The sequence below is a fragment of the Arachis hypogaea genome, chromosome 20 (genome assembly GCF_003086295.3).
Source record: "Arachis hypogaea cultivar Tifrunner chromosome 20, arahy.Tifrunner.gnm2.J5K5, whole genome shotgun sequence".
Lineage (NCBI taxonomy): Eukaryota > Viridiplantae > Streptophyta > Magnoliopsida > Fabales > Fabaceae > Arachis > Arachis hypogaea.
This window is the reverse complement of record NC_092055.1, coordinates 18650544-18663869: the sequence shown is the minus strand read 5'-3', so window position 1 is coordinate 18663869 and position 13326 is coordinate 18650544. Positions and strand designations below refer to the sequence as shown.

The 13326-nt window shown below is 35.8% G+C and overlaps 1 protein-coding gene across 17 annotated transcripts; it reads left to right on the top strand.

The window, feature by feature from the left end:
* Window positions 1–539: 539 nt before the first annotated feature.
* On the top strand, window positions 540–7308 carry LOC114926055 (ABC transporter B family member 25). Of its 17 annotated transcripts, XM_072229233.1 has the most exons (17): window positions 542–776; window positions 1108–1136; window positions 1727–1898; window positions 2052–2591; window positions 3884–3941; window positions 4061–4136; window positions 4219–4264; window positions 4453–4483; window positions 4569–4656; window positions 4753–4803; window positions 5608–5707; window positions 5791–5874; window positions 5977–6058; window positions 6209–6284; window positions 6387–6437; window positions 6733–6791; window positions 7092–7308. In XM_072229233.1, exons 4-9 carry the CDS (start codon window positions 2367–2369, stop codon window positions 4628–4630), a joined length of 498 nt encoding a protein of 165 aa, XP_072085334.1. In that variant the 5' UTR covers window positions 542–776; window positions 1108–1136; window positions 1727–1898; window positions 2052–2366; the 3' UTR covers window positions 4631–4656; window positions 4753–4803; window positions 5608–5707; window positions 5791–5874; window positions 5977–6058; window positions 6209–6284; window positions 6387–6437; window positions 6733–6791; window positions 7092–7308. The 17 variants fall into 17 exon arrangements, 15 of the variants coding, with proteins under 15 accessions (XP_072085331.1, XP_072085330.1, XP_072085328.1 ...); XM_072229230.1 differs by lacking the exon at window positions 1108–1136 and having other exon boundaries at window positions 540–776; XM_072229229.1 differs by lacking the exon at window positions 1108–1136 and having other exon boundaries at window positions 540–776; window positions 2000–2591.
* The last annotated feature ends 6018 nt before the right edge of the window (window positions 7309–13326 follow it).

The window sequence follows — 13326 nt, the reverse complement described above, 5'->3', positions numbered from 1 at the left end:
TGGGAAAAAGCAGCACCATTCACACACCAGTCAAAGATAATTCATAAAGGAGGGTTCCTAACACTGGAAGAGGCAAAGAAATCCTTCAAGGAATATGAAGCTCTTCATCCAGAGCAAACCCTAAAAAGAGCAGATAAAGCTCCAATTCAAACCCAGAGAACAGGGATAATAAGAAACATTCCTACAAGGGCTGAAATCAAGGAAAAGAAAAGGGTCTGTAGATCTAATCTCAGAGAAACCCTTAACATAGTCCTAAATTGGACTGAAGAAAAAAGGGCAATTTTGGGATATTATCCTGTTGCCAAAGAACAGCTAACAAAGCTGGTTATATTTCCAGATGCTTCCCACTACAAAAAAAGAAGTTTAAAATGGCATTTATATTACAGCGGTTTCAAAGAACCGCCGTAATATTTGGATATTATGGCACTTTTGGTCGCTGCCAGTAATAAATTTGTATTTGATGGCGGTTTTAGTCATTATGGCGGTTTTGAACCGCCTTTATCACTTGTATATAAAACACACATTGAACATTCCTAGTTACAGAAACACTTGGTTGAAAGTTGAAGCTCGTGTACGACGCTACTGCAGTGACCTCTCTCTCGTGTTCTCTAACGATCTCCTCCAACGAAGATCTTCTCCGGTGACATCTCCTCCAGCGACAGCTTTCCCAGCGGCGATCTCTTCCGATGACGTCCCCTCTAGCTTCCTCTCCTTGCCATCCCCTGCGTCTTCTCCGCCAAAATATCAGCGCCTCCCTTTCGTTCTGGATCAGAAAGGTTGGCTTACCTCTTTTAAGTAGTTTTCGAGGATTCATCGCGAGTGGTTCCACTGTTTGCGCAGCAAAATCAACAGCAACAACAAGAATAAGATGTGTGGTTGAATCTGGTTTATGTCTTTTTGTAAACTTGTAATTGCGGTTTTAGATTGCTATTGATGTGATTATGATTATGATTGAGATACTGTTATTGCAATTGAAATAAGAACCCTAGGTTTTTGGCAAGCATTTGCACCTAATTGTGACTAGACAATACGTGATTGAATGAGAATGCATTTGAATGTTAGTGTTTTGATTTCTCGTAATTTATATGCTGTATTTTTGCATTTCAGTTACAGTTGATTGAAGAACAGGGATTTTGGTAAGGATGTTTAAACTTGAAACATGGAAATGGACCCCTGACTCATTAAGATTTTGGAATGATGAGTGCTATTTTCGTTTCTTTTAGTGCAACTCAAAGTTCAGAGTTGTTTTCAGTTGATATTTGTTGTGACTAGCTCTTACAATTTCTTGCAATTTCTTGTCCATAAGGTGTGTTATTGTCTTTGAGTCTAATATTTCTTTTGAGGAGCTTATGCTTTATGCATTTTTTGTGCTTGGGTCATCATTCATTCACTTTTGCTTTGTTGATATGATTGAGATGGATTGTTTCTGAGCCATAGAGGAAGTATCTAAAAGAACAGTAGCGTTAATTGACTGCTTTTGAAATGATTTCTCTAGTAATCTTTGTCATCAGTTGAGTTTGAACATGTTTCTTGCAATTTCTTGTCCATAAGGTGTTTGTGTTATTGTCTTTGAGTCTAATATTGTTGCAATGACTCTTGCATTGTGTTTCTCTGTGCTATTTTTGGTCCAATGAATTGGAGAGTAGGAATTTTCAATCTTGCAGATTGTAGCTGTCCTTGCTGCTCAATGAAAGCTTTTGTTTATTATGGAATCGCGATTTTTCAGGAGATTGCTTTCTTCGATGTTACTCGAACGGGAGAAATCTTAAGTAGGTTGTCGGAAGATACACAGATCATAAAGAATGCCGCAACTACCAATGTTTCTGAGGCCATGAAGAACCTAGCAACAGCACTTATGGGTCTCAGCTTCATGTTTGCAACATCTTGGAAGTTAACATGTGAGTAGTTGAAGAGTGAAGGTTTATTTCATAAACTATAGACATACATTTATTCCATTGTTCGAATCCTAACTTCTCTCTCTTCCCTCAATATCTTATAGTGTTGGCTTTGGCTGTTGTGCCTGTAATTTCTGTTGCTGTCTGTAAATTTAGGCATTTGCTGCGTGAACTATCTCACAAAATTCAAACTGCAGCTGCAGTAGCATCTTCAATTGCTGACGTATTTCTCTTCCATCAAACCAACATTAGGAGATGATATTCATTTCCAATCTAATCTTAATTTTGCATGCTGCTTAGAAATCATTTGGTGCCATAAGAATAGTAAGATCTTTTGCCCAAGAAGATTATGAAATTTCATGCTACTTTGAGAAAGTTAGTGAGACACACAGCCTTGGCCTTAAGCAAGCTGTGAGTTAGTCCTTTCTGGTTTGATCTATGTGCTACTTTGTACACTAAGTTATTTTGCCTATGCATTTTAACTTTATCCACTTGATGTTACAAAAAGTCGTTGGACTCTTTTCTGGAGGCCTTAATGCAGCGTCCACACTTTCTGTTATCGTAGCAGTGGGATCTTCTATATCTTCTATATCTTTTTTGTTAATCACAACCTGTCTAATAAGAATAAATGGCTACCGGAAACCTGGTTTGATTGCATTGTTTGATGTTGATGTCACTCTTATAGCCCCAAGGAAGGTATTTGTTCTTCTTGAGCCAATGGCATTAGTATTGTATAGATAAAAAAAATATATTAATGGAACAATTTGATGTGGTCTGAGTCACATTTATTGTTTACAAGTAGTTTAAGGTTACTAATTTTACTTGCGCCCTCAGCGCTAAGCTTAGAGGTAAATTTGATTTTGGTCCACTCTTCTATTTTACTTGCGATTAAAATGGAAGCTTCACTTCTAATTAAGAAGCTATAGACTCTACACTATGACATATTATTATATCTTAATTTAACATTATAAATTTGTTTCTCTCTTATTCTGAATTAATATGAATATGATATGATTCTTTCGGCTTGGTGTATATCTAGAATAAAAATGTATAAAAGAAAAGTCGTGATGCTTTTCTTTTCGCTGAATGAATGATTTATTGAATTTAATATATAATAAGTACAAGCTAAGCTTGAATATATATGATTTGAAGTGGCATGAAAGTCACTCAAAGTAATGATATTCTGAAAGGGTGCAGCTGTATAAACAAGACCAAGTTGAAAAAGTATATTCATATCATATGCCATATATATTCAATTTCACTCTCACTCAATATTATTAGTTTAATTTTGCCTCTACTATATAAAATACAATACAAAGGACATGAGAGAATGAAAAAAAAACTACTTAATGTAGACCGTCAATTTTTTTTTTTTTTTACTTTTTTCCTATAATTTTGACATGAGTGATATTTCATTATTATCTGAATTTTAATTGGTAGGTGACAATTTGCAATACACAAATGAAAGCTATAAAATTCAAGGTGTCTATGGAAAGCATTATTTTTCTCTTAATAATTATTTCTCTTTTTCTTTGAAAAGATACCTCCAAAACCAATGAGTGGAATAAGTGGCTTGATCTTATTCTTCTTCTTCTCACTCCCAAATGAATGGTGCCTCTTCAATTTTTCAACTTCAAGTGTAAGCAGTTGTGGTGACGGTGAAATAATATGAGTTAATGAGGGTGTATTTGCAAAAGTCACATGCCTTTTCTTTTGCAATTCATCATCATCAAACTTTGTTACATTATTTTTATTTTTATTATTCTCCATGTCCTTGACATCTTCAATAATAACCGGTTCTTCTTCTTCTTCTTGCATTATGGGATGATGCTTATTATTATTATTATTATTATTATTATTATTATTATTATTATTATTATTATTGCCCATGGATTCTTGCTTCAATTGTTGAAGCTCTTGCCTTGTGAGTTCAAGCTCTTCTTGCAATGAAGAAAGACAATGCGCCATTGACATGGTTTCTTCTTTAGCTTTTTGAAGGTTTTTCTTTGTCTCTTCAAGCTCAGCTTCAATGGCTTCATGCCTCAGGTTCAAAGGCTCATCAATAATAACCCTATTTTCCATTATTTTGTAATAATGCACTCTATGTGTTTGTTATTTTGCTTCTTAGAAATTGGAATCATTTAAATATATATTTTGTTGTCTAGTTGTTGCAGCTGAATCTTTAGCTCTGACCCTGCAAGCATCTTGCAATTTAAAAGATTCAAAAGAACTTTTTGAAAGGTTATTCCAATATTATTAATTTGTTATATCGTTGGATTTAACTTTTGCTATATCTGGAATCCTGTTATATTTCAACCTGCAGATGTCTAAATGCGCGGAAAGTCTTACTTCCTGATGACCATATTCAGGTTTGTTGTTCCCTGACAAGTAGTTTACTAGCTTCCACTTTTCATTCTATTTAACTTTCAAATTCCTCCAAATTTTTTGGCAATAAACTGATGCATACACAAAGATATTGTTTTATTGCATCTATGCTTGCAATGAATATGCTGGCTGAAGTAATTGGTTCTCTTTTGTCTGGGTAAAATTTGTGCAGGTGGATTTGACACCGCACATGCAGCTGCTGGGTGAGTGAGCGAGCCAGCATATATATATTTCTCTCTCCTCACCTTTCTTTCTTTTTGTATTAATTCATTTTTCTGCTTTGGACAGTGCTTATGATAGAGCGGCAATTAAGTTCCACGGAGTGGAGGCTGACATTAACTTCAACATAGAAGACTACGAAGAAGACTTGAAGCAGGTGATTCATCAATTAATTAATTCATTCATTTGATTTGCATCTCTATTCTCCAAGTTTGATACATTACGGTGGTGTGTTGTGTAAAATAATAAATAGATGACGAATTTGACAAAGGAAGAATTTGTGCACGTGCTTCGGCGACAAGAGGTAATTATAATTTTTTTTTATAGTTTCTTTTAGAATACTATTTAAATATTTGTTTAATATCTAATTTGTTGAAAGCTTAAACTAAATGCTGCCCTGAAACAAAATTGATACTCTTGATTAGTGGTTTACATCTTAATAGAGTGTTCAGATTTAGTTAATGCCCAAGACTGGTTTAAAGTGAGGATTTATTAACTTTTTTCGAAGTTTATTCTGTATTAAGTGTAAATAATTTCAATTTATATCATAATTTCATGATAGTTTGAGGGATTGTAGTTTACTCAACTGCCAGCTCATTCAGTTAGAATTAGAAGTAGTTAGAAGCTGTTTAGTTAGTTATACTAGATGAATAGTTAGACTTAGCTAAGTGTAACTCATACATGTATATTAGCATACCCTGGTAGTACAGTGACTGTTTATTAATTAGAAAGTTTGGCTTTGTCATCACTTTAGATTCATTACTGAACTTTCAGTTGTAGAAATCAGTCATATGCTTATTAGTATCCATCAGTTGTGGATCATTTGCTGCTTCCAAGGTTTTTGTCATTAATAACCTTTCTAGCTGATTTATTATGATTTTTTTGGATGCTGAGAATGTGATCAAATTAATAACAAGTATTAGAATGCACTGTTACTGTTATAAACAAATTAAAGTTGGTTAAATTTCACTCATTAAACCTTTTAAAATTTGAGTTGTTTTGAGGCTGTGATTCTAAGCTATTTTGAAGTGTTGTGTATCTTGGTGAATATTATAAATCATGGCAAACAAAACTTTCAACTTCAGTGTTCTGATTCTTTTTTTTACAGTTGAATGATTCAAGATGGGATTCAGATTATGAGAAACTGTGGAAGCCTCCACCAAATCATGGCTTTCTACCCTGCACTAAGCTTACTCCTAATTATACAAGTAAGAATTCTAAATTTTTATTGCAACTTTTCAAGTATAATTTTCTTTGGTAACTCCTTAACCATGTCTCAGTCTCTTTTTAGCTTCTCTTCCTCTTCCTACTTCTCCCTTGCTATTTTTCTCCTCACCTTCTCAACCTTCACTGGCAGATTCCCCTTAATCCAAAGGTCTTGTTAGTTCCACCTGCATGCCCTTGTTTTTCTTGTTATTTATATATATCCCTTTTATCCTACGCATTCTTACATGTTCTTATTAAAATAATGTTGCAGAGATCAGCAATATGAATATGTTTTCTGAAGACGACGAAGAAGAAGAAGCGCAACAAGGTATAGAAGATGGGATGCAAATCAGGTATGCTTTACTCCATATTTCACATACAAGATTTGCATGTGGCCCTTAATCTCTAGAAATAAGTATAGAAGCCTGCATTGGCCCAATTTGTATTTGTTGATTGATATATATAGATTCTATTGAAAGCTGATCTATCCAGTGTTCCAACAGATGTGGAAGCTAAATCCAAATGAGACCATGGTAAAAAATTACTCCGGTCTGTGTGTAATAGTAGAATCTGCCAAAGGTAAAACTGTGAAATTATAAACATTTCTCAATTGGATAACACTTTTATAAGTCTTTACGGTGCTTCTTTGTTATTCTTAATCCAAATTGGTCATTCATGCAGATGGTATTAGTCCTGGTGGGATTTGCTCTTGGATTGCAAAAGGAAGAAGAGGTGAATAGCCAACCAACACTTTAGATGAATCTTAATAATCAATATATCATTCAAGCATTTAATAGAGTCTTAATTCCTTACTATATATACGTGTTTAGGTGAACTGTATGTTGCTTTCTTCAATTTAAGTGAACAAAAGACAGTGATAAGTACAAAGACATCGTCTCTGGTTGAAGTATCTTTTTTTGATGAATTGAACCAATTGAGAACTTGATTTGCAGAGAGCATAGATGTTCTTTTGCTTAATGCTTCATTATTTAAGTAGTTCTTTTGCTTAATGCTTCATTATTTACAGGAAGGAGGCATAGATGTTTGGGAGCATGCATATTACTTACAGGCAAAATTTCGGGCTTGGTAGGTAACTGGTGATGGCATGATTGTTGTAATGACATTATTGAAGGCCTGTTTTTCTTTTCAGTGTGATGGTTATGATTTATGAAATGTTGTGTTAGCAGAATGTTGTGTGAGAAAATCTGCTTCCTTTCTTAATATATTCTTGATGATTTCATTGATTGAGATGTCTCTTCATTATAAGATGAAACTAAATGAGTAAATGACCCTTTTCTCATAGGAAGCTAGAGCTTTACTAGGAAGCCTTGAATATCAGAAGGGTAATTTTGTTTATTATATTTTCAAATTATATTTTTGTTGTAGGAATTGAATCAAGAGAGTGAGATTTCATCGCCAAAAGAGTTAGGAAGTAGGTCTTCTGGAGCAAGCAATAGAGCAGCATGAAATATGATGGAGATTTTATGTATTAAGAGTTACATGTTATGACATTTATAGTTGAAAAATTATGTTATGTTTGATACTTTGTATAAGAGTTATTACTTTTGATTTCTAATACTAAAAAATCATATATTATGTTTAATACTTTGTTTCTGAGTTATATAATATTTTGTTTATGGATTATGATTTCTAATAAAAAATATTATTTGTTTAACACGATAAAAACGAGGGTAAAAATTGCATTTTTAAACGATAAAAAAGTGTCACTGTTAGGGTTAAAACGGCGGTTCAAAAATGCCGTTTTAACCGACTGAAATGCCACTATTAGGGTAAAAACGGCGGTTCAAAAATGCCATTTTAACCGACTAAAATGCCATTCTGTGAGGGTAATAATGGCGGTTTAAACTGCCATTTTAACCAACCCTTAAACCGCCGTTTTAACCTAGAAATAACGGCGGTTTGAACCGCCGTTTTAACCCAATAAAAAACCGCCGTTTTAACCTGGAAATAATGGCGGTTTGAACCGCCGTTTTAACCCAGCAGAAAACCGCCGTTTTAACCTCAGGGAATTGTGGCGGTTTTCAAAAAACCGCCGTAATAACCAGAATGGCGCCCAGAATTACGTCGCTTTTCAAAACCGCCGTACTTGGTAATAATGGCGGTTCAAACCGCCGTAAATACAAAAAAAAACCGCCGTTTTTACCAAAATTTTTTGTAGTGTCCCCATCTGACACCTATCAGTTTTTTCAGTATGGATTACTTGATACAATCTTAATTTTTAATGATCTAAAAATTATTAGTGAGTTTCTTGCGGGATTCGTTGATGCAGTAAAGAGATTTAAAAATATGATTGATAATGTAAATCCAAGGGATATATCCCTAAAATTTACAAACAGTCAACCTATTTTTAATGAAGAAGAAGAATGCTTGGTTCCAGCACACCAAGTAATATTCATGTCCGTCTTCCCAGGAAATTTTCAACCAATTGATCAAATTCAAGATTTAACAATTTACAGTCATGAAGGAAGGCTAGCCAGCACATTAGCAAGGGTCTTTGAAAGAACTCAAAAAATAACGAAGGAATCTCACACAAGGATTAATTATAAAAGTAGAAATACTCTGCTTGTGTCCAGTAAAAGAAATGAAATTGAAGAAAGAGAGATGAGACTCTTGGTAGAATTTGAATCAGCATTCTACAACTTATCTGGACTTTTAGAAAAGCTCCCTGAAGGGATAAAGAGGAATCTCTGCTATTTGATAAAAGACAGAGAAGACCACAAGTGCCAGCTATGTGCCTCAGAGTTATCTGAAGAAAGCAATAATGAAACGGAATCAACTCACATGATGAAGGAAGAAGACAATACATCTGACGGTCACATGATAAAAGAAGAGGACAGCACATCTGAAGCATCTCTCAACATTATTGCATAGTGACGTAAGCACTTAGGTCATAGAGCACCAACAATGTAGCTGGTGAAAGAGAACAAACAATGACGTAAGCAATGACGTCATAAGAAGGGTAAGGATGGGAATTGTCCATCAAACCCAACTATTATAAATAGGCTGCTTAGGCAATTGTAAAGGCATCAGACAATAGGAAGCAGGAGGCTAAGAGTACTCATATGCTAGGAGAGCAAGGAGGAAGCTGCCGAGGCGATTCTATAGTCTGAGGAAGAATCCCCTTAGGGAAAAATAGTTCTAAACTCCCCTCTGGAGTTAGTATCTACAATCTCCCCTCTGGAGATAAAAACCCCTTATGTAAAATATACTGAATAAAGGAAGTTTTTCTCCAGAAAGGTACATCTTCATTCTAGTCTTTCAATTATGAATTATTTAGAAAGTTTAGAATTAACAGAAGAATCTGATTATTATAGATTAACTGCTTTATTAGATAATGAAAAGCAGGCTGTTCTAAAAACAGAATTAAATCTCAAATCAAATGAAAATTTTAATAAACAAAATCTTTTAAAAGAAGTTTTTAACAGAAAAAATATAATATACTATGGAAAAATTCAACTTGAAGCTCCTATAAAAATAAAATCTGCCAATGGAGAACTTGAAATAGCTTTGATAAATAATGAAGAATTGAGTAAACAGATTGAGAAAATTAAGGATCAACAAAAAAGATCTAAAATTGGATGGATTCATATTAGTACTATACAAGTCTTAATTAAATCTACATATATGAAAGGAATTAATTCACCAATAAGTTTAGCAATCTGTGACAAAAGAATTACTGATGACCCAATAGATCAAATAATTGGAATTGTTCATGGAAATTTGGCAAACGTAAATGTTAAATTTAAAGCCCATCTTGGATATGCTATACCTTTATCAACTGAAAATCTTGGAAGATCTGTAAGTTTGGCTTATAAATTTCATAGAAAGAATCTAATGGAACAAGATAATGAACCATTTTCAATTACATATGCAATAAATTATGCTTTAACAAATAGCCATCATAGTATAATATTTAAAAATAGAGAAAGAATTTATGTCGATGAATTATTTCAGAAAATTGTAAAAACAGAAATACCAAAATATAAAGCTATTGAAAATTCAGTTCTATTACTAAAAGAACCATCAGGAAAATTGGTTTCATCAAATTTTTAAATAAGAGAATGTAAGATCCAGAATCTTTGAAAAGTCTTATTATGATCAAGTCTCAAATCCTACAGTTATTTATAGCCTTAATTTAAGAGATTATTTTATTAAGGATAATTAAGGCAAGTTTTGATTTATTGAACTTGAGATAAGTTATGATTATTATCCAATTTTATAATTATTGGATTATTTTCTATATTTAAAGTATAAGGTTGATAGTTATGAAATAATAAGGATTTTATAAGATTTGGATTAGATAAGTAATATTTAAATATTATTACTGCTATTTTGGAAAAATGAAGAAATTAAGTATATTATTTCTAATTTTTAGATTTGGGCATTTTATTGAAAATAATTTGTGAAATTGATGAGCAAATAGTATTTTCTATATACAACTAGTGTTGGATTTAATTTGAGTTTCAATTATTATATTATACCCAATTTTATTTGAAATTACCAAATTACCCCTAAACCTAATTTTGCCTAAACCCTAACCTAGCTACCCTTTTCCCCCTGAGCCCAGCAGCCATAGCACGCACAGTTTCCTTTTGTTCTTTCTTCATGAAAGAAAGGAACAGAAGCAAAAGAAAAACGAAATAGAGGGGAGAAGAGGGAGGCGGCGCGGTGGGTGCCACTGCCACCGTCGCCGCCGTCGCTGACTGAGGGGAGGGGAGCTCTGAACGAGAAGAGAGAGCTCGCGAGACAGGGAGAGATGGACCTGCGCCTTGCCGTCGACCCACGTCTCGCCGCCACGCCACTGTCTCGGTGCCACCGTCATTCAGTTTATCAACGAGCCGCTTCCAGAATCGTGCGAGGAGGAGCGTCGCCATCCTATGGAGCCGTGTCGTTGCCGCTCAGTCCACTGCCAGAGACAGACGCGAAGAGGGAGCGGGAGTCTCAAAGCCAGCTGTGTCCTCACCGCCGCAGGGGAAACCGTCGCCGTTCCCTGAAGCCCGTGTCGCCGTCGAGTCCAGATGAAAGGAGAGACTGGGCCTGAGCCTCGACGAGCTGGGAAGAACCAGCGCCACAGCTGCGCCGTCGTCGTGGACACCACCGCCTCCGTCGGAACGGCCATAGCCACTGCCACCATCTGAGCTCGCCATTGCTGGTGATGGGTTAGTTGAACCGCAGTCAGGAGAGGGTTCAGATCCGCCGCTGCCGGAGCTTCTAGCCGAGCCTCAACTGCCGGGAACGCTGCTGCCGCCACCGAGCTCCACTGCCGGTAAGGCTTTTAAGTTGAGTTTCCCTTCTGTTGAGTTTCCTGGAACTTCATTGTCGCTGCGTGTGGTTCAGATCGCCGCTGCTGCTTGGGGCTGACTGCCGGGTTGCCGCCGAACCGGTTCGGAGACCGCCACTGTTTCGGTTCAACCGTTCTTTCTTCGGTTCGGTAAGCGTTTTGATTTGAAAGCCCTTTTGTTACTGTTCTGTTATCATACGCTGAGGTTTGTGGCATTAATTGCTATACGATTGAGTTTCGATTGTTGTATGTTGCGATTAGAGTTGTTGAGACCGTTGCGAAAGTGGCTTGGAACCGAGGTTTTGGCTGTCGGGATTTTGATTGTTGACCTCGGGTCAAGGCGGAAAGGATTATGTGACGCGTTTGAGCTATGGAATTGCGTTTTGAGGTAGGGGCGCTTTCCAAAAACTATAGTTTATTATTGGAATTATTACATATGGATACTGATGTGAGATATTGTGTACTTGGTGATTGTATCTGCCTTATGTATCAATTGATTGACTCGAATGACTATGGATGTTGGTTTGGCTGAATTGTTGTGTGGCTTGTGAAATGTAATGTTTGAAGTTAATTCTTTAAAGATTTGAAATCTGAGTTTAATCCGTTGAGGATTGATTTGATTTGAGTTAATTATTTGATGATGTGAAAAGTCGAATGCACTTTTGAATTCAGCCTGGTTTATCTTAATTGACTTGATCTTGGATAAATGATTTGTTACTGAACCGTTTCTTTAAAGCTTTGGAAATGAGTTAAATCGGTTGATATTGAGTTGACTTTGAAATGGTTTCTTGAGATATGCCAATGAGGCGACTGTTGGATTTAGCTTGCTTTTGAATTGATTTCTGGTTTGAGTTGTTGAAAAGGAATGAGAAACGGTTTAGTTGGGACCCGAACCGGGTGGCAAAAGTCCAAGTTTTAGGGGAGGTGCTGCCGAAATTTCTATAAAATCCGAGTCTTTATTGAAATGTTGTCTGAAAAATGATGAGTTAAAGACTTCTACTATTTTATTTGAATTATCGAGAAAAGGATGATTCATGCTTTCGAAATGAATTAATAAAGAGAAAATTGTGATTTAGTCTTGCTTCTTAAGAAAGGCATTGTATCTCTTTCAGGAGAAAGTTATTTAGATGAAACTTGTGTTTTAAAGCTGTTTGGATGTGAAAAGGGTTTATGCCTTTGAATTTGACTTGGGGGTTTCAATTAAAGAAGTTTCAATGACTTTGAAAGAACCTGAATGTCTATTGACAAGTTTCATTTTGAAATGTTTTGAGAAAGGTTTTAAGTACTCTTTGAATTCTGAATTCTTGCAAGACTAAAACAATTTTGAATAGTTGAAACGTTCTAGAATTATCATGGGGGTTGAAGTTGGTTTTGCCTAAGTAAAGGAAACGGCTTTGAAAGAAGTGAATGATTACATGACTCGGTTTGGCTTAAATCCTATTTTCTTACTCAAATCAGAAAGCCAACGTTTTAATGATTTTAAATGAATTTGGCGAAATGAGTTATGTTATTCTCCCCTAAAGACTTGGGACTCTGCCGAGAAATTTTGTTATAAAATCCCATTGTGAAATGGGTGATTTTGATTGTTCCCAAATTGAATCTTTAACTTTCCATGGTTTTGGAAGTCTTGGAAAGAGGATGTCGAGAGCGGCTTTGTTTTAAAAAGGGAACTTACTTTGAGTAAATTTGGCTTATGAGTCTGAGATGATTTGAGAAATGAGATCTTTAAAGCCAAGGCTGAAAAGAGTTGAAATTTGATTTCAAAGTGAAATGGCTTGAGAAAAGTGATTTGAGGCTTAAATGCCGGTTTTATGAATTTGATGATGTTGAATGGTGAAAGTGCTGTTTTGTTATGGGCCGGAATGGCTGTGTATGATTATGAATATTGGCTGGTTCTGGATTGAACCGTGAGCCGGAATGGCTGTGTATGATATTGATTTATGGCTGATTGCCGAATGAGTTATGGGCCGTATGGCTGACTATGAATTATGAATTTAAGCCGGATGGCTGAGATGGATGTTGATCCATGGCTGGGACTGAATGATTATATGCTTGAGATACCTGGGTAGTAGCAAGGGTTGTGGTTCGTCCCACTTGCTCCAGGTCAGAGACTGTGACGCCTGGGTAGTAGCGGTAGTAGTGGTGATTCCACTCGCTCCAGGTTGAGCTGTTAAACACCTGCCTGGGTAGTAGCCACAGTAGTGGTTACTCCACTGGCTCTGGGTTGAGCGGGTAGTAGCAATGGGGTTGTAGCTCAAACCTACTTGCTCTGCGATGGGTGTTTCTGTCCATGGTTAGCTACCAGGACGTGTCGGGTTG

Excerpts from the sequence above, each read along its gene's own strand:
- LOC114926055 (XM_072229230.1), top strand. The coding sequence starts at position 2,367 with ATGCATTTTAACTTTATCCACTTGATGTTACAAAAAGTCGTTGGACTC. Across the intron at positions 3,942-4,060 it reads TCAATGGCTTCATGCCTCAG|TTGTTGCAGCTGAATCTTTA; the intron begins GTTCAAAGGCTC and ends TTTGTTGTCTAG. Across the intron at positions 4,137-4,218 it reads TCAAAAGAACTTTTTGAAAG|ATGTCTAAATGCGCGGAAAG; the intron begins GTTATTCCAATA and ends TTCAACCTGCAG.